This window comes from Sciurus carolinensis, chromosome X, assembly GCF_902686445.1.
Source record: "Sciurus carolinensis chromosome X, mSciCar1.2, whole genome shotgun sequence".
In the NCBI taxonomy this organism is placed as follows: domain Eukaryota; kingdom Metazoa; phylum Chordata; class Mammalia; order Rodentia; family Sciuridae; genus Sciurus; species Sciurus carolinensis.
In genome coordinates this window covers 43,774,231-43,800,593 of record NC_062232.1, presented here as the reverse complement: position 1 = coordinate 43,800,593, position 26,363 = coordinate 43,774,231, and the positions used below count along the sequence as shown (strand labels likewise).

At 36.6% G+C, this 26,363-nt stretch overlaps 1 protein-coding gene across 11 annotated transcripts in view; it reads left to right on the top strand.

Annotated features, from left to right (window-relative positions):
• Positions 1–26,363, top strand: part of Huwe1 (HECT, UBA and WWE domain containing E3 ubiquitin protein ligase 1) — a 139,373-nt gene that overhangs the window by 74,808 nt on the left and 38,202 nt on the right. For 10 of the 11 annotated variants that reach the window (XM_047535471.1, XM_047535472.1, XM_047535469.1 and 7 more), the window contains 21 exons: positions 1,410–1,467; positions 2,451–2,627; positions 5,557–5,802; positions 6,788–6,921; positions 7,340–7,434; positions 8,702–8,893; positions 11,057–11,273; positions 11,884–12,006; positions 12,494–12,731; positions 13,205–13,435; positions 14,267–14,389; positions 14,893–14,988; positions 15,440–15,709; positions 16,820–16,972; positions 18,565–18,692; positions 18,898–18,979; positions 19,654–19,830; positions 20,444–20,603; positions 20,921–21,279; positions 23,775–23,970; positions 25,142–25,309. In XM_047535471.1, coding sequence (XP_047391427.1) covers positions 1,410–1,467; positions 2,451–2,627; positions 5,557–5,802; positions 6,788–6,921; positions 7,340–7,434; positions 8,702–8,893; positions 11,057–11,273; positions 11,884–12,006; positions 12,494–12,731; positions 13,205–13,435; positions 14,267–14,389; positions 14,893–14,988; positions 15,440–15,709; positions 16,820–16,972; positions 18,565–18,692; positions 18,898–18,979; positions 19,654–19,830; positions 20,444–20,603; positions 20,921–21,279; positions 23,775–23,970; positions 25,142–25,309 — 3,623 coding nt within the window. The remainder of the gene's footprint in view (positions 1–1,409; positions 1,468–2,450; positions 2,628–5,556; positions 5,803–6,787; positions 6,922–7,339; positions 7,435–8,701; positions 8,894–11,056; positions 11,274–11,883; positions 12,007–12,493; positions 12,732–13,204; positions 13,436–14,266; positions 14,390–14,892; positions 14,989–15,439; positions 15,710–16,819; positions 16,973–18,564; positions 18,693–18,897; positions 18,980–19,653; positions 19,831–20,443; positions 20,604–20,920; positions 21,280–23,774; positions 23,971–25,141; positions 25,310–26,363) is intronic. The other variant, XM_047535476.1, reaches the window with a different exon arrangement.

Here is a 26,363-nt window from a genome sequence, read left to right as displayed (position 1 = left end):
GAAGGGAACATCTAGATCCCATTTTATTATATCACTTAGGCTCTTCGCCATCATATTTGGTTTCTGCAAAGGGGCAGATGGCTCATTGGGCTGGAGCTACACCTGCACTTCTAAGCTATAAAGGCATATCTCTGGGTTCTTCCCAAGCATTTGAGACTGAACTGGGATGATCATGGGTATAATAACGGGAAATACTGCACTGTTTCTGAGGAGAAACATTATAGTCAAGGAAATGTTTGTTGTCTTCCCGTGGAATCATTACAGTTCTGTATTTATAGGTGCACTTCCTTTATACACAGTTCTTTCCCAGATTTCCATTGAGGATGTTCACAACATCCTACTTAAATCCTGGAAAACCCTGGATATTTTTATCATTGAAGTCATTCATGATACCTGTTCATTTTCTTTGCCTGTTCTACATTTTGCTGTCAAATGTTCTCATGCCTAGCATATCTTTGTTCACATTTTTGTCTTCCTTCACGATGAGAACTATTAACATCTTGCCAATGTTCTTGCCTTCTCTTCTCCCCCTGCCTCTCACTTCTGTCTCTGTCCCTCTTGCCCAACTCCCTGCCTAAATTTGTTCCAAGGGCCCATCTCTAAGATGCTCTTTTTTTTACTTTTCTTCTTCTTTGTAGTTTATCTTAGTTTGTTTCGTTTTATTATACTGTGTGGTGTTTTTTTCCCTCTGTAACTTTCTTGCAAAAGCCAAGATAATATCCATTGAGCTAAAAACTTAATTTTTCTGCAGTTATGGCATTATTGCAATCTTCTCATCTACTGTGTAGTATTGAAACATATGAAAAGGTAACACACCTGATCAGTTGTTGGAAAAGTTTAGTAACTGTCATGTTGCAAGTATGTTAGGGAAGGAGTACTTGAGTGTTTGACCAGTTTTAGGTATATGATTTGACAATCTGAGTAGGGATTTTTGAACAAAACTAAATCCCCTTTCCTACTTTCTGTAATTCTAAACTCTGAAGAAAGAACATGGTAAGGTGTATTTGTTTCTTGCCTAGCCCCTTCTTTAAGCAGATGTTTAAATCATCTTTCAGATGAACTTGCTTATTTTTAATATTTCTATATGGATGAATTCTTCTAATGATAGTTTTCCTAAGAAGATCACTTAATGGTCTTTTTTGATACATACAAATGGGCTGTATTTTTGAAGGCTTGAATTTTTTTCTCCCCTTTATGCTCTCAAACTTAGGATAGAAATATTAGCTTTCAGGATCAATTTCAGCTCTATTTTTTTCCCCTGTGGTATGAGTCTGTTAGTTCATAGGCTTAAAGACTATGTTTCTAACTTAGAAAAAGGCCTAGAATTTCACTGTTTCCCTTTCCTCACTTTGTTCTCTTGCACTGGTATTGTGAATTTCTGTGTAACTCACTCTTTTCTCCCTTAACAGGGTTGTTGGTACAGAGGAACGTATTCCTATTCCCCTCATGGATTACATCCTTAATGTGGTAAGATTCATTGTAGGGCAATCTGAGTAAAGGTGTGCACTTTTCTGGAAAATGGATGGGATTACCCAAGACTCTAATTTGTGTATTTATTTTCACTGGGACCCTCAAAATGCACAAGGGAAAGATGTACAAAACTGTCATCTTTTTGTTCTGTTAGACTAATTTGCCAAAATTCAACCAGCACTTGTACCCCTTAGTATTCTTAATTTTCTGTTCATTGTTACCAATCCCCATTAAAATCCAGACAGGAAAAGAATGGGCTTTGTTGTGCTAGGCCCAGTATTATGCTTTCTGAATGTGTTCAACATGTGTTTTTTTTCCCATTAACTTCTCCCCACCCCCTTTAAATCAATTTGACCTTTTCTTTAACCTTCCTGAGAATTTCACAGGAAAATTTGAAGTGTTTGAATTTTCCCAGAATTGTTTTCTACCCACTGAGCATTTGTTCTAGCATTTTCAGCACTTTCAAGACTTCCAGAGATGGTTTTTCTTGTGCCTCTGTGTTTGTTGCCCACATTTTAATTTCTTACTCTTAAAAAATGCTTTGTTTGGTCCAAATCACTCTCGAGGAGTTCTGTGTTCTGTTTGCATTGCAAGCGCATTTGGGGAAAGTATCCATGATGTTTGCCTCAGGGGGAGGCATGCAAGAGCACTAAATTAGCAAATTAAGAAATTAGACCTGAATTCTGCCACTAATTCATAATGTGGCCCTGAGCAAGTCACTTAACTACTTTGCTCTCAAATTATCTAACTCCTGGTGTGGTTAAGAAGGTAGAGTGGGAAGAAGTTGTTTATTTGAATAAAGAAGTTCTTTATTTCCCGGATGAATTAGGGTACATATCATACATCTATCCCTGTTCACTTCAGGTCAGTAGTCCAGAAAATACTGGGTTCAGGAGTATCAGGCCACCCCTCTCCTTACTCCCAGCTGGCCTTCTAGTTCCGTCAGGCTCTAACTTTTTTAAAAAATTTTCATTACCTAGATGAAATTTGTGGAGTCTATTCTGAGCAACAATACAACAGATGACCACTGCCAGGAATTTGTGAATCAGAAAGGACTCTTGCCTTTGGTTACCATTTTGGGTCTTCCCAATCTGCCTATTGACTTTCCCACATCTGCTGCCTGTCAGGCTGTTGCAGGTGTCTGCAAATCCATATTGGTAAGAAGCATCCGGCCAAATATTTTCATTTCTTTTTTTAGAAGTCAATTTTGCAATAGTTATATGTGTGTTTTCACTGTGGTCTCACTTCAGCTAAGATAATGAATAAATTTGTTTTATGTTCTACAAGTGAATTTTGTGACTAATACATAGTGTGCCATGTTATTTCTCATTGAAAAGTCAAAGTGTTGTTCCTTTGTTCCTGAGTTTGCTATGTAGTTCTAACATCATTTAAGTTTATAGGAGGGGAAAGTCTGTCTTCAAAAAGAAACTTTATTGCTTGATTTATTAGTGTGTCATCATAATTTATGACAGGAGCTTTTAAACACATTTTAGTATGTTAAGTGATATATTTTTCTCCCCCTTTCAAGCTTTGATAGTCATGAATTTTAAACATAATTGGCCTATAGTTCATTGCTCATATTTTACCCAAAAAAGGCTCTCTTGTTTAATTTTTTATAGTGGTAAATTATTCATAAGACATTTACCATTAACCTTCGGAAATGTACAGTTCAGTAGTATTTAAGTGTATTCACATTTTTATACAACCAGTTTGCAAAATGTATCATCTTGCAAAACTGAAAATGTACCCATTAAATAATTATTCCATGTTCTCCCCTCACCTTGGCCCTTGAACTACCTTTCTATTTTCTTTCTCTAAGCTTAACTGCTCCAGGTACCTTATATAAGTAGAATCATACAGTATTAGAGATTTTGTTAGGTTCTCAAGATTCATCCATTTTGTACCATGTGTCAGAATTTCCTTCCTTTTTAGGGCTAAATAACATTTTATTGTATGTATGAACCACATTTTGTTGATTCATCCATCAATTGATAGATGCTTAGGTTGCTTCCACCTTTTGGTTATGGTGAATAAGGCTGCTATGAACATGGGTGTACAAATATCTCTTTTTAAGACCCTACATTTAGTTGATTGTGATGGAGCTTGCCTACAATTCCAGCTTCTTGGAATGCTGAGGCAAGAGGATCACAAATTCAAGACCAGCCTGAGCAACTTAGTGAGACCCTGTGTCAAAATCCAAAATAAAAAGGGCTAAGGATATAGCTCAGTGATGGAGTTCAACCCCCAGTACCACCTACTCACCCCACCCCCCAAAAAACTTTTTGTAGTTCTTTAGGTATATGCATAGAAGTACAATTACTGGGTCATATGGTAATTCTGGGTTTAATTTTTTAAGGAACCTTCATATTTTTTTTAACTAAAGCTAAGAATTTTACATTCTCACTAGCAATACCCAAAGATTCTTTTTCTACATCCTTGCCAGTACTTACTGATTTTCTGGGTTTTGACAGTAGTCATCCTAGTGGGTATAGAGTGGTATCTCATTTTCATTTGGCTTGCCTTTGTCTGATCCTCTTTTCACCTGCTTGTTACCCATGTGTATATACCTCCTTTTGAGTAATGTCTTTACATCCTTTGCTCATTTTTAATCAAGTTAGTTTTTTTGTTCTTGTTGTTTAGTTATAGGAGTTCTCCATATAGTGGACTATTAATCCCATAGCTGATAAATCAGTTGCAAATATTTTTTCCCATTCTGTAGGTTCATTCCCTTTTTGTACTGTTGACAATGTCTGTTGATGCACAAAAGGTTTTGATTTTGATGAAGTCTGGTTTATCTTTTTTGTTGTACTGTGTTGTGTTGTGTTGTGTTGCCTGTGCTTTTGGAGTCATATCCAGGAAATCATTAGCAAATTCAGTGTCATGTAGCTTTAGTCCAGTGGTTTGTTTGGGGAGTTTTGTAGTTTTAGTTCTTTGGTCCATTTGTAGTTAGTACTTTTATATGGTGTTGAGGTAAGGCCCAGCTTCATTCTTTTGCATGTGAATACCCAGTTTTCCCAGCACTGTTTATTGAAAAAACTGTCCGTTTTTCATTAAATGGTCTTGTTACCATTGTCAAAAATAATTTGACTATAAATTTGAAGCTTTATTTCTGGACTCTTATGTTCTGTTTCATTGGTCTTTATGCTGGTATCACAGTTTTGATTACTATAACTTTGTAATGTTGGAATTCAGGAACATGAAATCTATAAATTTAGTTTTTTATTTTTTCCTCATGATTGTTTTAGCTATTCAGAGTCCTTTGAGATTCTATATGGATTTTGGAGGGATTTGCCTGTTTCTGCGCCGTGCCCCCTGCCCATGATTGGGATTTGAGGTGGTGATTGCATTAAATCTGTGAACCCCCTTTTTGAGCTGATTGTACATGATGAATAATTTCTGCTGAAAAAAAAGTGACTTATACACATGCATTTAATGTTTTATGTGTAATTATTAAGTGGCATTCATAAGAGAAAAAGTATGATCCAGCTTTATCCTACTTTTAAGGTACTAATGCGAAGAGGTATAGGTTTATTTAAAGTAATAGGAAGACACATAATTTCTTCTTTGTGTAGCAAACAATAGTGTATAGGTTTATTTAAAGTCATAGGAAGGCACATAATTTCTTCTGTCTTTGTGTAGCAAACAATAGTGTTTTATTGTGAGATTTTTCTCCAGATTTCAAAAGAAATTACAAGGGCTATATAATCCTTCAGTAGTCCAGTGAAGAAATTTCCTTGCTAATGCCAATCCCATAATCATCTCTCTTGGTTTTGAAAAAAAGAGCATTGCGATAGTGATTAACTTCCATGCTTTGGAACCTTAGTTAATGTAGTCATCAGTATAGGAGTAATCAAGTTTGGCCTTCACATGTTTTCTACAATTAGATCACCAAGTTTGAAAGTAGCATGTTACTCTAGGATGAGGTGTTGGGGGATGTCTCATGTGCCACTGTCTACCAAGTAAGAGACATGGACATGTCTGGATTTGGAAGACTTCCATTTAATAGTCACTTCCACTGCGATTCTTAAAGATAACGAATATGAAGTTATTTGTGTATTATTAATACATTAATTGTTCTTGTTTCAGACACTGTCACATGAACCCAAAGTCCTTCAGGAGGGTCTCCTTCAGTTGGACTCCATCCTCTCTTCCTTGGAGCCTTTACATCGCCCCATTGAATCCCCTGGCGGCTCAGTGTTGTTGCGAGAACTGGCATGCGCTGGCAATGTTGCTGATGCTACTCTCTCAGCTCAGGCCACACCTCTGCTGCATGCACTCACTGCCGCACATGCCTACATCATGATGTTTGTTCATACTTGTAGAGTTGGACAGGTAAGAATGATCATAGAGGCAAACATGTTGATTTAAAGCTAGTGAAATACCTAGGCTAGCATCTAAAAGAGCAGTCACATTTTTAAAGTGAGATTGTGGGGTGTCTACTGTTTTGGTGGGTGGTTTGCATTTATGTTTCAAGTTCCTATTTAATTTCACTTTCCCTTAGGATTTTTTTTATTAGAAGTTGTATGACCATAAAAGATATCATTTGAATTGGACTTTCTTGAAACTGAAGAGAGGTTTTTTTAATCATCAGGCATTAACTGATTCATATTATCTTTAGAAAGCCAACTGGCATGTGTAGTCAGTTACCAAAGCACATAAACCTCAATTAGATGTTCATCAGGTCTTATCTCTAATCTTTCTCCAAGTAGACATAAGCCTTATGATGGAGTGGAAAACAACATTTAACCACAGAACATTTAAATCAGTAGTAATTAACAAATTGCCAAAAATTTTTTTAAAGTATCAAATCCTGTGCCTGCAATCCATAGTCTCTCTTGTGGTTACTTGAAGAGAGTATTTGTGTGTGTGCATGGTCACACACACACATACTTGCATGTGCTCACACTACCTGTACTTCTCCGGTAATCAATTCTTAAGATTAGTGGTGTAATAGCTATTTGCTAAAGTATAAAAATTGGAGAAAAACAATAAACCTGCCCCCCAACAAAAAAAAATTAGAAAGTAGTGTTTTATTTTTCTTTTATTAAGCAGAACAGAGTTCCCTATATGATATCTGTCTTTCACTTTACAAAAAAGGATGAGAAGGCATATTAGACATAGTATGTAAGACTCTAAAAGAATATCTTAAGGAAATATGAGCTTAAAAGGGGATAGTTTGATGAAGTGTACAATTCTGGGAGAATATCACTTAAGTAAAATATAATTTCTTATCCTTTGAAAACAGATGAACATTGATTTTGTATATAATTGTTCAAAGACCGTCTCTCATATGAAATTCTTTCTGCTTTGGTTGCAGAGTGAGATTCGTTCCATCTCCGTTAACCAGTGGGGTTCCCAGTTGGGGTTGAGTGTTCTGAGTAAGCTGAGCCAATTATACTGTTCTCTGGTTTGGGAAAGCACTGTCCTCCTCTCCTTGTGTACCCCAAACAGGTAAGAGAATGATCATCTCTCTTAATATCTCTATTACATTTTCTGATAGAGAAATTAAGCTCAGTAAGCATGGAGAATTGCTATTGTCGGGTGGACAACATGATAAAATATTTGGTCTTTCTTGTCTTTCCCACTTAACTGAACAATTATATCATCTTGTGAATATTTGATTTGATACCCCAGCTGTTTTGTGTCAGTATGGTAGGTGTTTAGTATTTGATCCTATTTTTATTAGCCAGGTATAAAAAATTAGACTGGAAACCTTGTTGAAATGCTGTCTGAGGAATTGCATGTGTTTTATTATCATAAGGATAATTAACTGCTCCAAGGAGGGATAATATTGACCAAGCAAGTTAGAGACCATGCAAAGTGAAAATAGTTCTGGTTCTTTTTTGGCTTACTGTTTCTCTTGTTGCAGCCTACCATCTGGGTGTGAATTTGGCCAAGCGGACATGCAGAAACTGGTTCCAAAGGATGAGAAGGCAGGTACGACCCAGGGCGGAAAAAGATCAGGTAACTCTAAGAAACTAAAATCTTAGTCATTAATTCTTCTAAGTTCTGTCCCTGTGTCTGTAGGTTTATTGTGAAATTTTAGTTAGTTCTTTTCATACATATACCTCAGTTTTTATCTTTTCACTATTTTTATCATTTCATCACTACAAGACACAACTAATGATAAAAATTAGAAAATATAGTAGAAAGAAGAACCCATATTTCTGCCTCAAAAATCACACACAGAACATTTGCAGTAGTCTTAGATAAAACATTTTCATACATCTTTCTTTTTAATTAACAATTAAGTGCCATGTAAAAGTACAAAAATTGACCATTCCTTGTTAGGTTTCTTTTTTTTTTTTTTTTTTTTTTTTTTGGGTGCTGGGGATCGAACCCAGGGCCTTATGCTTACAAGGCAAGCACTCTACCGACTGAGCTATCTCCCCAGCCCCTTCCTTGTTAGGTTTCTAATGTGCTATTTTGAAAAATGAACATCATTTGTAGGTAGTTTTATGAAATGTAAGGTTGATTCGTAAAAATCACTGTATCCAAAGATTTTGATTTTTTGCATGACATTTCGATAATTTTTTGCAGGTTCAAATAATTATTTTGATCATACTGGATTAAACAATATGTTAATATAAACACCTAATTTACTTTTTAATGTGACCACTAAAAATACATTTCTATCAGACACTACAGCTCTAAGAATGAAATTAGATTCACTGTAAAAGAATTGCCTTTTCTAATATTCTCACTTTAGCAAAAAAAAAAAGTACTCAGTTTCTATGTAAATTTTCCAGAACAAAAAGAAAACTTAGTGACTTGTTAAGGTTTACAGTTAATTCTTAGACCTAAGAGCACACACACCAAAAATTCAATACACATCACCTATTCATGTTCAAAATTTGTAAATACTAGGAAATAGAATTTTCCAATGACATGCTCTAATGTCCAATTTGAGTTAGTGAACAAACTATAGAATTCTAGCAGGACATCCACATTGACAGCATCATGCCTATGGTAGTCTATGTGAATGGTACTCCATAGGTTAAGACTGTCCATGTCACCAGTAAGCTGCTTTGTAGAGTTCCATAGAGAAGATCATTTAAGTACAGGTTTTTGGTTGTGTTTTGTTTTTTTTTTTTTTTTCCAGATTTAGGAAGTCATTGAAATTTAAAGAGTAAGAAGCACCATAAGTAGCTCTTTCTTGGGACTCTTCAGAACAAGGAAGCAGGTAAGTGCTGGCTGTCCATGATCTTATTGCTCCTCTCTATGTCTCCAGATGGAGAACAGGATGGAACAGCTGGAAGTATGGATGCTTCTACCCAGGGCTTATTGGAAGGCATTGGGCTAGATGGTGACACATTGGCTCCCATGGAGACAGATGAACCTACTGCTTCAGACTCTAAGGGCAAATCTAAAATCACACCAGCCATGGCTGCTAGAATTAAACAAATCAAGCCTTTGTTGTCAGGTGAGTAATTCATTCCCTTCTACTCTCTTTTCTGGCTTTCAGAGGCTTAACAAGCTCTCAAGCAAATTGGGTTACAAAGGCTGTATATCATTTCATGTAAAGAAGTTTGAAACTTCTTTGAATTACATGTACTTTATTGAGTCCCTGCTATGATATGCTTTTTTTTTTTTTTAAACTAGCTCCTAGGGATACAGAGATGAGAGAATTTCTTCCTGAGAGCCATGTCTACCCTCCCGTAAATTCCTTCACTCCTTACTCACTTTTCAACTATTGCATATGGCTTCTTGCTCCTACCATTCCACTGAAATATCTGTCCAACGTACCTATTATTACTTCCTTAGTGCCGAGTCCACTGTATACTTCTTAGTTTTCTTTTTCCCTTTGTGCCACATGTTAGCTGACCTATCATCTCCCAATCACTTGTCTAGGTACTCTGCCAATCTAATCTCCTCTTCCTTTCTTTGTCCCTTAAAGAAACCTTTGGAAAGTGACATGGCCTATTATATATTTTGTCATCTGTGTGAAGACACATTGATAGAAAACAAAACTGCATTAAATATGTATACTTGTCTCTCTGCTATCTTTTGCTATGAATGTAATGTCAGCATTTGGGGAAACTATTTTGTGTTCCTCAATAGTTGCCACTTTCTAACACCTTAATACAAATATAAAGAAAAGTAAAAGCCATAGCTCCTGGGAGCTATGTTTCCAATTGTTATCTTAAGTCACCAAGATTTTTATATTTTATTGTCATTTCTTTGGTTCACTTTAATTTGAAAATCTACCAGCACTACCCCCAAATTGAAGTAAAATTGACCATCCACATAGTTGTTCTTGTTTCTCCTTGTCATGTTATGCTTCTTTTGATAGGACCTTGGAGTATTCTGGGGTTTCTATGTGGGCCTAGTCCTAGTCCATGCTTTTGATACCTGTCTGTTGGTGGTTGGTGGTCTTTTATTTTCTTCTAATTCTTGAACTACGTTTGAGCCACTTTGCTGTCTGTTCTTCAGAAATCAGTGGAATGAAAGTATATCAATGGCATGAAAGTATGTGCATTTGGATGCATTTTCCCATTGATTTGAATTTATTAGATTTTCAGTGTCTGAATATACTTAGCCTCCAACCAGGCAGTACATATATCTTAAACCTTTTTAGGACTATTTCCTGTCCTACTGTGCTGTATACCTCAGAGGTCAAGTTTTGAGCATGATATGTGACATGAGCTCAAATGGAATCTACACAGTAGGTTCATAAGTATACATAAATTCACTTAGTTTGATTCAGATCTAACCCTGTAGATCATAATGAAAATGTTTATTTCAAAGATGCTAGGACAGCATTTTTATGATTTTCAGAGTAGTAGTCATTACAGAGATAAGAAAAAAATAAGAAAAATGTTTAAAGGAGAGCAAGGACACAATATTTGGGCATATTTTCTCTACCATCTAAAATTTTTTCCCCAGTACTGGAATTGAACCAAGGGCTCACACATGCTAGGCAGGTGTTCTGCCACTGAGCTATATATATATCCTCAGCCTTCTTTGCCTTTTTATACATTTTCCTTTTACTTTTGTTTCTATCTGTATTCTGCTCTTTTGAGTAGTTGTTGAACAGCATACTGAAAAGTATCCTACAAAGATGAGAGTTTGAAATGCCTATAATTCCTTAAATTCCAATTTTAAAATTGTTACGCTTTTCCTAGTGATCTTTTTTCCTTTAGGACTATATTTTATGTTTTGATCAGATAATATATAGTATATGTAGTCTTTTCTGCTCCAAATTGTTAAAGCATTTTTTGCCAACATAAAGTTGTCTGTAAGCATTTTAAGTGACTCCATAATTCAGTAGATTTATCATTTAGTTAATCAATGCATATTGCTATATTACTTCTGCAAAGGCAGTTTCATTTTATACTTCCTTGAACAGTGTATGGGTGCTTATCTTTCATACTTGTTATATATTGAATGTCAGCATACTTCTTGGCCTCCTGCTTTCAAAAGAGGCACTTTTCCCTTGCGAACTTTTTGTATTATCATGTGGAATTTCTTAGATTTTATTCAGATTAAGTGGTCAATCATAAAAATGTGTTAACAGTAATGTTTCTGTTGGAATGAAACTGTTCTGAGAATACTGTACACCCTTATTCTGATTTCTGGATTCCAGCTTCCTCCAGATTAGGCCGAGCACTTGCTGAACTATTTGGACTCCTTGTTAAACTTTGTGTGGGGTCTCCTGTCCGGCAGAGAAGGAGCCATCATGCTGCTAGCACCACTACAGCACCAACACCTGCTGCTCGATCAACAGCCTCAGCCCTCACTAAGCTCCTCACAAAGGGCTTATCTTGGCAGCCCCCACCGTATACACCTACTCCTCGCTTCAGGTGAGATTCTGCATGTGATGCAGGGACAAGAATGTTTCCTTAAAACTAATATAACTTGTTCCTATCTACTTAATGGAGAGTCAACCACTAAATTGAGAGAACATGGATTAGGTTCCTTGTTTACTCTAGATATGTACCTCAAATAAACTGTAAGGCCCTGTTTTTGTTGTACCTAGTTTTAGAACGAAGAAATCATAAAAGTATTTGCAATCAAACTGTATGTCAGTGAACCATATATTGTTCATTAGGTGGCAAGTGTAAGTTTTGTATCTTTGGTTTCTTTTTTCTTTTGAGGGGATTGAAGTCAGGAATGCTTAACCACTGAGGCCACATTTCTAGTCCTTTTTAATTTTTTATTTTGAGACAGAGTCTCACTACATTGCTGAGGCCGACTTTTAACTTGTGATCCTCCTGCCTCAACCTCCCAAGTCACTGGGATTAAAAGCATGCTTCTCTTATCTTTGAAATTTTAATAACCATACTAGTCACCCATCTGCTTTCCAGTCAGTCACTGTGGTGCATTGTTAAATTTTACACTTAGCTTCTATGTGAATTTCCCAATTGCTTTTGTGACAGAAAAGGTTAAATTTTTGCTTTCTCCCTCTTTCAGGCTGACATTCTTCATCTGTTCAGTTGGTTTCACCTCCCCAATGCTGTTTGATGAAAGGAAGTATCCCTACCACCTCATGTTGCAGAAATTTCTCTGTTCTGGAGGCCATAATGCTCTTTTTGAGTAAGGGTTATTTTCTTCATAGAGAAGCATTTCTTGAAGTTTGGTCTTTTCTGTGTACCTTGCTATAATAGCCATTGGTTATACCATTTCATATTCTGGGAACCAGCCACATGTGTCTCTGTTTTCCTTGGAGGGTGGTGGGTGGTATTTAGCCTGTCCTACGGGTGTTTGTCAGGCCTTGTACTTTTACTCATTTGGCTTCTGGTTTTTAACAGACTTCTCTGTTTACATTTTTCTGAATATGATAAACTTTTTTACTTTTCTAGATCAGAGTATTTCTAAGCCGAGTTTTAGTGGTATATGTGTATGTGTGCATTTTTTAAGGCTTTGAAAAGTAAAACTAATAAATGTTGGACAAATTTAAAGTAGTAACTCAAGAGGAAGATCACATACTCATGTAGACATTGGGGACCCTTTAAATGTAAATCATCCACCTTATCTAAAGTACTAATATTCTATCCCCATACTTTCTCATATCTGAATTTAGAACTTTCAACTGGGCTCTCTCCATGGGAGGCAAAGTTCCTGTGTCTGAGGGATTGGAACATTCAGACTTACCTGATGGCACAGGAGAATTCCTAGATGCCTGGCTTATGCTTGTGGAAAAGATGGTGAATCCCACCACGGTACTTGAATCTCCACATTCATTGCCTGCCAAATTGCCAGGAGGTGTCCAGAACTTTCCACAATTCAGTGCTCTTCGTTTCCTTGTGGTAACTCAGAAAGTGAGTATTCAGCATTCTAAAACCAAGCGGAATTTCTTGTGCTAACTGGGTTAATTCTCACTTTGCTCTCCTTACAAAAATAATGTCAGGTTTGTTTTTTGTTTTACAATACTGGTGATTAAACCCAGGGCCTTCTGTGTGCTGGGCAAGTGCTCTTTCACATGTATCCCAGCTCAATAATATGATTATTGAGGAAAATAGGATTCTAGACCCAGATAGGGCAGCCTATGGAAGAGGATAGAGATCATTTGAGAATTTTCCATATGTGGATGTATGAACTATGAACTTCAGATTGATACTTCCAGGATGAATTAAAGGCTCCTTCTTGATGATCCTTGGGCTCTGGCAGTTCTTACCTAAAATTTTGTGGACACTGATTGTAGAAGAATTGTCCCAAAGGTTTGTCATCTCTTTCTCCTGGGGCTTTGAATTGAGGCAAAAAGATCCTCACATACTTTTCAAATGACTTTCAGGCAGCCTTCACTTGTATTAAGAACCTGTGGAACCGGAAACCCCTGAAGGTCTATGGCGGGCGAATGGCTGAGTCCATGCTAGCCATTCTGTGCCACATCCTCCGAGGAGAGCCTGTGATTCGAGAGAGACTAAGCAAAGAGAAAGAGGGGACTCGAGGAGAAGAAGATTCAGGGCAAGAAGAAGGTGGCTCCCGCAGGGAACCTCAAGTCAATCAGCAGCAACTACAACAGGTAGACAACTGGCCCCACAGTTGTAGAACGTGCACTTTGTTCCTGATGAAGTATAATGTTTGTGTATTTTCTAAGCTCATATACCACTAAGTGTCTGGTTCTGTTAACCAGGAAGTAGATTTAAATTCCCTCATCTTTTAGCATTGTTTTGTTCTTTCTCCTGAGGAGAGTAGGAGTGTAGTCTTAGTTTTTTTTTTAACAGGTAATACAGATTTGTGTCCTCCCCAGCATGTTCATTTTGATGTTCTCAGTTGCCTGTTCTTTAGAGTCAAACTGTGCTCAGCTGCTTTCCGATTAATCTGTAAAGGGAAGGGATATTGTAGCTCATTAATTCTCCGACAAGAGCTTTCTAGAATCTGAGTCCCATACAAACCTTTTTTATTAAACTTTTGAATAAATGTATAGGTCTCATTTTTTAAAATGGGTAGATCACTTTAGCATTTCCCCCCTGAATTTTTATATATGTAGGTTTTCTTTAAGTCTAGAGTCTTGTTCAATCTCTTTTATATATATGCCTGCCCTTTTGATTATGAAAGCAATGCTTACTTTAGACTATCTATAATATACAGCAAAGTATTTTTTTAAAGGCATTCTAAGTTAATTGCACAAGATACTTATTGCTCATTTCAAACTGTGGTATATAGTTTCCTTATGTATCAATCTTTATATTTCATGATTATTTCCTAGCAGAATTACTAAATCAATGTTTTAGATACTTTTTCCGTTGCCAGTTTTCCAGAATTTGGGGATCCACTTGTTCTTCTGTGTACGAATCATATAAAGTTAGAAATTTTTGAGCTGTGCTGCTGAGCTCTTAAATTTTTGTTACAGCTCATGGACATGGGGTTCACAAGAGAACATGCCATGGAAGCCCTGTTGAACACCAGCACCATGGAGCAGGCCACAGAGTACCTTCTAACACACCCTCCTCCAATCATGGGAGGAGTTGTTCGGGTGAGCTGGCTTATAAATTCTTACAGGCCACGGTAACAATTTGATTGTTGGTATCCTTTTTACCTTCATTCTTCCATCATTAGTCTTTCTATAATTTTTTTCTCATTTTCACACTTCTCCATTGTCGATATTTTCTTTTTTGGATAACTCTCATTGTTTCTAATAGCCAGAAGTTTCCTAATCCTGTAGCTATGCAAATTATTACACTTTGTAGAAGAACCAACAGTCAGTAACCAGTACAAAATACATGGTTTCCTGACATGCAGAATATGTATTTACATTGAAACCTTAATTTTCCTTGTGATTTCCCCTATTGTTCTTATGGGTATTGGGTAAACCTACTTACCTAGTTGTTTATATTTTTTACTACTGAGACATTTAGAGCCTCTTCACTCTCTAAAGCTTGTTCACAGAATATCTTGATTCCTTATGAGTTGGGGTTGCTTTTTATGTTTCTTTGTTTGGGGTTTGGGTAAGTGTTGGGTTCTTTGTTGTCACTCTAGGATCTCAGCATGTCTGAAGAGGACCAGATGATGAGAGCAATTGCAATGTCTCTGGGGCAGGACATTCCAATGGATCAAAGGGCAGAGTCACCTGAGGTAACCAGGAAATGGCATATAAAAGGGCTCTGCTCACTTAAGCTTAGTATTTCTGTGAACACTGTGCTGCTATTGCAGAGTAGTTGGATTAAAGAAAGACATGGGAGTACTCATTCATCCCAACCTTGCTTTCTCCTGAAGCTACCTTGTTTTGACCTGAAGCTTTAGATCAGGCAGGGGAAGCATTGAAAATGATTTTTTGGGAGGTAGTGTAGGATACTGTAGATAATTGGCAATGCTTTAGGGTATTGGAGACATCCCCTTCAACCTTCTCTGCCTTAGCCCAACCTGTGTGACTTCCCTTGTACTTATCACTGTACTTTGACCAAGGTATCAACTACTAGAAAAGATAGAAAGTATTCATATTGTGAGGTGACTATATTCCCAGGGTCTCCCTCATCTTTCCTCCTTCACCTCTCCTGTGTACTACTCTCTCCTTCTCTGTCTCCAGGAAGTTGCCTGTCGAAAAGAGGAAGAGGAACGAAAAGCTCGGGAAAAGCAGGAAGAGGAAGAGGCTAAATGTCTAGAAAAGTTTCAGGATGCTGATCCATTGGAGCAAGATGAGCTCCACACTTTCACAGATACCATGTTGCCAGGCTGCTTCCACCTTCTTGATGAACTGCCAGACACAGTGTACCGTGTATGTGATCTGATCATGACAGCTATCAAACGTAATGGAGCAGACTATCGTGACATGATTCTGAAGCAAGTAGTCAATCAGGTAAGCTCTCAAGGGACCAGAAAAATGTATGCAAAGTGATTTTCCTGCCATCTAACAAGCTGAATTCTGGAAATTCAGTATTTCTGTAATTTCAGTATGGTTCTATTCTCTATTTGAATTCTTTTGAGGAAAATCTAACTTTTGCTTGAATGTTTTGTACAACTATTAATTTGATTATGTTACCAAAATAACTTTGGCAGGGAAAATCAAAACTTTCTCTAGTTGTCTCTCAGGTTCATCTAGAGTCCAAAATATCTTTCACTGTTGAACCAAGTTAGCCACTCCCTGCCCCAATAATTTTTTTTTCTCTTCCTATTCAGCAACCATTTACTGATGGATACTTGTAACCCTTTCCCCTACCTGGCTATTTTTTCCTTTTTAGACAGTGTTTCCCCTCATTATAAAATTAGGCTAATTATAGAAGTAGGGTAAGAAATAAATTACCCCAAATCCAGACACCCATAAATAGCCAGTTTCATTATATTCCTTTATTATTTTAATCATCCTATATATTTAAATCATTAATATTTTGTATAATTTCTAATCCTAGATTCAGGGAGAAAATTCAAAATTTAAAAATGTTTTGACCTATATAAGTATAACTTTAAGGCATAGAAACATAAAACTAAAGGAAAACTGGGTAAGAGATTTTCACAGAAATGTTTGGTTTCTTTAATCTGTATCAAGAGCTTAACAAATGATTTTAAGGAAACTTAAAACCTAAAGGAGTAAACTAAAAATGTACTGAAATTTCTTAGCTTTGTCAGGGGTTTTTGTTTGATAATTCTGAGAGGGATTTTATGAAAACTTATTGATAGTGTAAATCTGTAGAACCTTTTTGGAATTAACTTCACACAAAGAATTTTTTTAAACATTGATTTCCTTTAACTTAGAATGTAGTCTTCTTAAAATTAAGCCTAAGAAAGTAATTGTTTAGTGCTGACTACATTAACTTTCCTTAGACATTAAACTCCTATAAGTAAGTAAGTTACTATTTATTTACCTATTCTCAGGAAACATTTTGGGGTGAAGGGAGTATTTTAAAGGTTTGAGAATATTTTCACAAACCTCATCTCTTTGCATAACTGGGACCCCTTTCTGCTTTTCTAGGTGTGGGAAGCTGCTGATGTATTGATCAAAGCTGCTCTTCCCCTAACAACAAGTGACACAAAAACTGTGTCCGAGTGGATCAGTCAGATGGCTACCCTGCCCCAGGCCTCCAATTTGGCTACCAGAATCTTGCTTTTAACGCTACTTTTTGAGGTAAGATTTAGATCTTTCAGGCCCTATAATTCATTCATGAAAAACTTATCAAACAACCACCACTTTAGATATTGAAGAAAAGTATAAGGTGTGATCCCTGCTTTTCATGAACATAGTTTTCGATAGGTAAATGTGCACAAGTAAAAACAAAATGAAAACATTCTGTGGATACATGAAATGTATCAAGTTTTTTCTGAATTTAGGAAGGATAGACACATTGCTTCTGGACAGTGTGAGATGGGCTTCTGAGAATAAGTCTTAATTAGTTGAGTCAACAGATATGGGTTTAGTAGTTTCAAAGACGGATATTTAAATGATTATCGTACTTGGGACCTGGGATATTTTTGCTTCTCTGAGGAAACCTAAATGGCAGCTGCATAAGCGTGAGAAATCTCAACTATGGAAATTAGATGTGGTCAGTGTTAAGGTAATAGGTGTCAGGTACTCAGACAGTTCTGTTCTTTCCCTACCCTGGTTAGTCAGCATATTATTTGAGGTAAGAGAATGATTTAGTCTAGACATGTTATTCTTCCAACAAAAACAAACTCCTTAGGAAGCAGTTGACCTTGGACAAATGCATCATGTTTAGATAGCAACCTGAATTCAGTGGAATGATCCCTTTATAGCAACTCAAGAGATACATCCAATATGTATCAAGTTGTCATGGGGCTTTGTGTAAGTTTCAAAGTATTGAATGTGTGGCGTCCTCAGTAACATTATAAAATAAACTTTAAGTCACTCATGGGCCACTATCTATAAAGAATCATAGGTAAAGTCTTGTATTCTAATCCTTTTTCTGTCCATTTAAACACTTTCAATAAGTGTATATAGACAGTTTTGTATGTTTTCATCCAGCATTGCAATTATGACTTTTCCCATATCATGCATATCTTATTCTATATTTTCGATATTCTCAGTTCTCACTGGTAGTTGGGCATTAACTTCTATTGGGTTTCTATTAAAAAGGGTATTTTAATGAAGCACCAATAAGGAGAACCATGAACTTTATTTAATTATTCCATCTTCCATGAAGATGGGCATAGTGACCCACAATTGTAATTCCAGTAATTCAGGAGGCTGAGGCAGGAGGATGGCAAGGCGTTGAACTTAGTGAGACCCTGTCTCAAAATAAAATACAAAAAGGACACTGGGGATATATCTTAGTGGAGCACCCATGGATTCAATCTCCAGTAATATACAAAAATAAAATTATAAAGCTTATTCGTAACTCAAAGGTTTAAAATCATAGTCAAGACAACAGAGTCTCAATGACAGTTCCTAAAAATATTAATAAGTTTCCATATTTCACGCATATAAAGGTGCCAAAGATTATGTCGCAATATATATTTTTTTAGGGGGGAGATTATTTGATCATCACAGTTATTCTAGAGATATAAATTATGGCCCCTTTGACTCATGAGAAAACCAAAGCCTAGAGAATTTAAGTAATTCATCTCAGATTATCAGATTGATAAATGTAAGAGGTTGGATTTGAATGCAGCCAATTCTGTTTGTTTTATATGGTGCTACTTGTTGATACTGGTTGGAAATTTGAATGTCCTTGTTTTTTTTTCCTTTGATAAATCAATCAGGAGTTGAAGCTACCTTGTGCTTGGGTTGTTGAATCAAGTGGCATCCTTAATGTCCTAATAAAGCTCTTGGAAGTAGTTCAGCCCTGCCTACAGGCCGCCAAGGAACAAAAGGAGGTCCAAACCCCAAAGTGAGTGATCCTAATATCTATCTTGGTTTCATTCTATTCCCTTGGGACTTAGCCTCATTGAGCCCAAGGCCTGAATCCAGCACTTTCCTGGGGCATATATGGGTCTGATCTTGAGTACTTTTGTAATATGCCTGATGAAGTCCAATTTTTCCTAATGTGTAACAGATTTCTGGCTTGCCCCAAACAAAACATTTCTCCCTTTTAGGTGGATCACTCCAGTGTTGCTCCTGATTGATTTCTATGAAAAGACAGCCATCTCCTCAAAAAGGAGAGCTCAGATGACTAAGGTGTGTGATACATAGTGTCTGTAATAGACAGGATAGTTTACTTTCTCGAGGCAAGAGTAGACCAGAAGAGAATATAAGAGAGTGGTGAAGGATATAAAGGTCCCTGACCAAGGTTTAAATCTTAGAGGAATCTTCTTTTATAAATGGAGAGTTAGAATTGTCTTCTTAGGGAGCTGCTAAGTGCCTCAAAACTTTTTGTGGAAATAAATGTTAAAGGAATGTATGGAGGAGAAATGGCTCATAATTATGGTACCTGAAGAACAACTCATTGTACACAACAATGCAACCGAGTATCCAAAAGCAAGTGCTCCTTAGATGAAAATGAGTACATACCACATTATGTTTCTAAATTCTTAGAAACAAAATTCTTGGTCCAATACATCTCAAAGGAGCATTCCCCTCATGGGGGAAACAGAAGGAAAATAAGAGGATTGGAAAACAAGGACATAGATGGATTTTTTTTGTTTGTTTTTGTTTTTTATTTGCCTAGGAAGATATTTAGCAATGAGAGGCTAAATACATATGAAAACTCCCCTGTGTTCAGACTTTATTAAATGTCCAGTGTGTTTCTTTTTTCCTGGCTTAGTGTTAAGAGTGAACACTGATAAAGTTACTGTTTTTGGTAACAGTCAACCATGAAGGAAATACAAAGAATGTTTGTATTTTATATTTAGTACCTACAGTCCAACAGCAACAACTGGCGCTGGTTTGATGACCGCTCTGGGCGTTGGTGTAGTTACAGTGCAAGCAACAACAGCACTATCGACTCTGCCTGGAAATCTGGAGAGACAAGTGTGCGATTCACTGCAGGCCGAAGAAGATACACCGTCCAGTTCACTACGATGGTGCAGGTACATGGTCACCAGTGCTGTAAACTTTATTGAAAAGGGGAATATACTGGCTATGACTTTTGCTCTGCTTCATTCTGAAGCAGCATTAAGGAGCAGGAGTACCACTTCTAATTTGGATATAGTTTTCAGAGAAGTGAGCCTAAAATGCTATTAATTAAATCATTGGTCTGTGGCAATTGGTGCTGTCCTTCCTAGAAGTTATTTTTTGAGTGTTCAGTCAAAGATTAGAGAGTGGTAATATATGGTTTCTGCTCTATTGGGAAGCAAGTTTAGAATTTATTAAAAGGCCTGTGTATATCTCTTTACCTCTGGGAACCTTTCTGTTTTCTCTCTGTAAATTATGGGATAAATTGCCAAGGTTCCTTCCTATTATAGCATTTTGCCTGAAATGTCCCCTTCCACACACCTAAATAATTCCTAATTTCTTTTTTGATAGATTTTTTTTTTATGGGATCTTGCTATGTTGCCCATGCTGGACTCAAACTTGGGGATCAAGTGACCCTCCTGCTTTAGCCTTCAGAGTTACTAGGACTACAGGCATGTGCTGCTGTACCTGATGAGATTTTTCTTTCTTTCTTTCTTCTTTTTTTTTTAATCTGTTTTGAATTTTAAGGTTAATGAAGAAACTGGGAACCGACGACCTGTGATGCTGACTCTCCTCAGGGTACCTCGGCTGAATAAAAACTCAAAAAACAGCAGTGGGCAGGAATTAGAGAAGACACTGGAAGAAAGCAAAGAATTGGATATCAAACGTAAAGAAAATAAAGTCAATGGTATGGAATTTTCATTTTGAATATTTTAAGGAGTTTTTTTTTTGTTTTGATTTTGGGGGGGTTGTTTTGTTTTAAGCTAAAATCAAAGTGCCTTTTATGACTTAAGTCTGGCAAATTTCATTGCAAATGATATCCTTTTCTATCGCGTTGCTTAACATAAGTCCTCCCTTACCTATGCATTTTCGTCTGACCTAAGAATTAGTGTTTGGCTTGTTTCTCCTAATAGGACCCAAGTTCTTTGGTGGTTACTTAAGAGGGAGAGGTATGGAAACAAACATCAGGTTAAACTGTCTATACTGTTACTTTTTCATTTGTAGAAACCCCTTTGGCCCTAGAGAATACAAACACTGAAAAGGAAACAAGCCTGGAAGAAACAAAAATTGGGGAGATCCTGATCCAGGGCCTAACAGAAGATATGGTGACTGTTTTAATACGGGCCTGCGTGAGCATGCTGGGAGTCCCTGTGGACCCAGACACTTTGCATGCCACTCTTCGCCTCTGCCTAAGGCTAACCCGAGACCACAAATATGCCATGATGTTTGCAGAGCTAAAGAGTACCCGCATGATCTTAAATCTGACCCAGAGCTCAGGCTTCAATGGGTTCACTCCCCTGGTCACTCTTCTCTTAAGACACATCATTGAGGATCCTTGCACCCTCCGTCACACCATGGAAAAAGTGAGTCTTTTGAGTGTCAGTTGCTGGTTTAGCTTTACCTCATAACTTTGGTCTCCTTGGTCTCAGAACCTACTTCTGGTTCTACATAGAGTGTATAATTAGCTATATATATTGCATATATTTTCCACCCTTATATACTGTTTTATTATAGTAGTGTATCATTTCTGGAAAATCCTCTCTGACAATTTAGGTTTCTTTAACCAAACCAAAAACTATCAGCACAAAACTAGGATATCTTCTCCTAAGTGTATGCCTTAAAGTTCTTTGTAGGATTGCCTCTGAGGTATTAATCCAAGAATGTTTTCAAAATACTGTATTTTGGGGTGTAAAAGTAAAGTTTTTTTGAATGTTTGTATTTCCCAGGCACTGTGATAGGCATTTTAAAAATAACTATTATACAGATCAGAAAACAAGTTTGTATGTTTTAGGAAATTTATAAAGCAATGGAAGAAATGTCAAGGTAATTATTAAAAAATAAAATGTTTGGGCTGGGGTTGTGGCTCAATGGCAAAGCACTTGCCTAGCATGTGTGAGGTACTGGGTTCGATTCTTAGCATCACATAAAAATGAGTAAAATAAAGGTCTGTCAACATCTAAAAAATTTTTTTAAATAAATAAATAAAAAATAAAATGTTTAGACCATCAACATTAAGATAAGTAGAGAGGTGGGAGACAAATATCTTACAAGTAAAACTTTTCCACCTCTGTACTTTATAAAATTTTCTGTCTTACTAATTTTTTACAGCAGTCATCATATGACTGTGAATAGATTTCATTTCCATCACTCTCTCGTGATGTTTCCCACATTGATAAATACCGTTAAAATATGCATTTTGACCCTAGCTTTGTTCATGTATAAGATGGTGGTTCTTTGAAATTCCTAGAAATTGGACCAAGAAGTATATTTTTTTAACTTGCTTGCCAGAAATGTGGTACCAATTTATACTTCCATCTGTATATGAGTATACATCTTAGATTCTCAAGCAGTTCTTCACCCAGCCTAGATGATTTTGCCTTACATATGCAAAATCCCAGTTTCACCTTACATAATACAAAAGCAAGAGGAAAACTATTAAAGGCAACATGTACAGTGATCCCATGGTCGGGTGATAGCCCAACAGGGAAGAAATATGTATATCCAGATAAGTTTCAGACAAAAAAATAAATCTTAAAACTGAAAAATGCTAAAATTAAATAAAGGTCCTCACTGGACAAGGGAAAAACTTTCAGAGTTCTATAATAAATTATTTTTGACATGGGGAACAAAGAGAGATCAGTGACAGTTTTAACACATCAAATTTGCAAAGCAAAAATGCTTCATAATATCCATTGTTAGGTACAGGTATAGAGAACTAGCTGAAAGCAATTTAGTGCCATCAGTGTAATATATCCTTTGACCTAGAAATTCTGAGTTTATCTGAAGACTAACATCAGGTATTCCAACATGTGCATGCACAAGAGTTTTCTCTGTGGACATACTTATAATGTCAAGAAATTAGAGATCAAATATCCTGCAGTAGAGAACGAGATAAATAAATTATGGCTTTACACAAATTACAACTTTTCTGTAGCTAAAAACATGAAAATAATAATTATGACCAGGTACATAGAACATAAGGGCTAAAGGGCATGTGTCATTTTGTTTTATAAAATGGTCTTAGGATATCAAAAGGTGACTGGGTGCAATGACACATGCCTATAATCACAGTGACTCGAGAGGCTATGACAGGAGGATTACGAATTGTAGGCTAGTCTGATCAACTGAGGAAAGCCCTGTCTCAAAAATAAAAAGAATCTGGAATTTTAACTCAGTGGTAAAAGGCCCCTGGGTTCAGTCCCATTAAACCCCTAAAAAAAATTAAAAAAAATATTTATATTTGTGAACATCTTTTCACAGAGGAGTAGATGAGAAATACTTAAATTATTTATTCATACTTTCCATGATTGACAAGTAATTTTATTAGAAGAACAAAATCATGGCTATGTCTAAGCCCTATGCTATGAAAGCAAACAATCTGCAGTTGGATATGTCCTGCAACTGTCATTACTTTTTCAGACCGAAGGTTGACTTTAGGCATAAAGAAAATATTTAATTTTGTTCATATACACCAAGTGATTGTCATTATATATTTGAACCATTCTTGTTTAAAATTGTGATAGTATTTTGGGGGAGGCTAGGAACTGGCATTTAAATGTGGAAACTATGTGGGATTTATTGTCTAGACTCATCTTCTAATTTCTCTAAAGATTATATGCACTCTGTTCTAAGAATTGATAGTTTTGAGATGTGCTTAACTTTGTTATGAGCCTTGTTTTTTTTAATTGAGAAGGGATAGATTGGACCAAGTATATCATTCTCCCTACAATCTAAAACTATCCACTGTTTTGAGCCAGAGCTTGTTTAGTATTTTATTCCTTGTTAACCCTTCCATGGCTACAGTTGTATTTTTAGAAAGTGACATTTAATCAGCAGTGTTTCTCCCTCTCTTTGCTAGGTTGTTCGCTCAGCAGCTACAAGTGGAGCTGGAAGCACTACCTCTGGTGTTGTGTCTGGCAGCCTTGGCTCTCGGGAGATCAACTACATCCTTCGTGTCCTTGGGCCAGCTGCATGCCGCAATCCAGACATATTCACAGAAGTGGCCAACTGCTGTATACGCATTGCCCTTCCAGCACCTCGAGGTTCAGGAACTGGTGAGTTTCATTTGTTTCTGGCCTTTGAAACACTAAAGTGTGTGACCTGGTATAATTTGAGAGATTTTTCTATGAAGAGATCTATAACTTAGAAAAATATTGGAGCATTGGCTGGTCGATCATTTGCGTCAGTCAATTCAATAAGTAATTGAGTAGTTTCTCTGGGCCCTGTCATAATCCATTAGAAATACGAAGGACTCATTTGGTCTAGTCTTTGCTTTCAAAGGAGAAGCTAGGAGCTGGCACTTAGATGTGGAAGCTTTGTGGAATAATAGGGCTTACCTATACTTTATTTGTAAATAAAGTGATAATTATAGATGAGATGGATATGTGACTAATGGAATACAGTGGGAAATTTGCAATCTCACCTGTGTATTCTTGCCAAAAAGCTATGACCTGTATTTAATGATGAGGAAAAAACTAGAATGCAATATTGTCTAATGTTTTATAAAACAACTGACCTTGATTCTTCGAAAAGTATTAATGCCACGAAACGGGAAAATTGCACGCATTTCTTCTATATAAGAGGAAACTAGAGCAATTATAGCCACCATCACTTTGGGTTCTGGATTCAGAGAAAGGAAATTGGGAAAATTTGAATAATACGTATTAGATAATATAATTGTATCCTGAGTGTTACAACAGTATTGTAGTTATATACGAAAATATGCTTGATCTTAGGAGGTGTGTGTAGGCATATTTAAGGGTAATCAAATGGTAATTCTAGATATATGGATGTATATTTTACTGTCCTTTGAACTTTTCCATTGTTTCATGGGTTTGTACTTTAAAAAAAAAAATTGGGGAAGAGCACAGTTATTTTGGGAGCCCCAGCTATGTACTCATGGCATTTCTCATGTGTGGTTTCATTTAACCCTCAAAATAAGCAAAATTTAAAAATGAAAAACGTGAGGTTTTTGAAGAATGAGAAGTACATTTCAAGGTAAAATTTCTCTAACTCCAAAGCCTATACTCCTCTATTACATTCTGTGGAATTTAGGGAAGGCCAAAACCAGACTTTGTAGTATGCTACTTGAACTTTGGTTGAAAATGCACCCCTTTCCCAAATTTGTATACTCTCCAAGCCTGCTTCTTAATCTGTCTTTGTTGGAAGCCTAGTTTAGGTGCTGGTTCACTATTAACTGTTTATTTTCCTCTTATTTTGGCTTAGCTTCAGATGATGAATTTGAGAATCTTAGAATTAAAGGTCCTAATGCTGTACAGCTGGTGAAGACAACTCCTTTGAAACCTTCGTCTCTGCCTGTTATTCCTGATACAATTAAGGAAGTGATCTATGATATGCTGAATGCTCTGGCTGCATACCATGCTCCAGAGGAAGGTATATAGCTAGTCTACTTTAGGAGGCTGGGCACCTTAGGATATGTTTTTTCACCTGAGTCATTTCAGCCAAGTCATGGCTTAGAAAGCACTCACTATATGCTCATACTCTGGGTATCAAGATGAAGAAGACACAAGCCACATGTCTGAAGAAGCTGATATAGTATCTGTCATATAGTGTGATCGATTTCAGGGTAGTGAGTCCTTTTGCAAAGCAACTGACTCTGGGGGTAAGCCAATTAAGAAAGTTTCTTAGTATAAGTCAGTTCTGATATGAAAATGAAGAGATTGCCAAAGGTCCATTGTGTGAGAGTACATTCCATAGATGGATGAAGGAAGGAAGATTTTAAAAGAGATAATTGGCCAGATGTGGTGATACCCACCTGTAATCTTAGCTACTTGGGATGCTGAGGCAGATGGATTGCAAGAATAAGGCCAGCCTCAGCAACTTAACAAGGCCCTAAAACAACTCAGTGAGACCCTGTCTTCAAATTGAAAATAAAAAGGTCTGGTAAAATAGTTTAGTAATAACATACCCCTGGTTTCAGTCCCCATTAGTGTAATCAGTCAATCAGTGGAGATTATAGTATCATGTGAGCAGATGGAAAATTAAAAATCAGGAATTCGCTAATGTTTTCATATTAAAAAGAAAAACATCTTTATTGCCCAAAGAGCTAGGGACAACATTAGAGGGTACAGCATGGCTTCATCAGTTTTGAGACCAACATTCCAATCCACCTTTTTTCCTAGTTAAGAGGCTACATGTAATACATATATGCACTTAGAAAAGCATGATTGAATTGCTTGGAACCCAAGGTTCTGTTCCATTCAGGTCCTTTTGGATTCTATTTAGGATGTACTTAATGAGATATCTATAGACTTGCCCAAAATTTATGAATACAGCTTATAGTAAATTAAAACAGTCTAGACTTTCCCTTGCTTTTCATCCTTACAACATTCTGATCCACTTAAGTGTTCTTTCTTTTTCTTCTCACCACAGAACCTTTACCCCATCTCATATTCTTCCTTCCCAAAATAGTTTAGCCATAATAGTC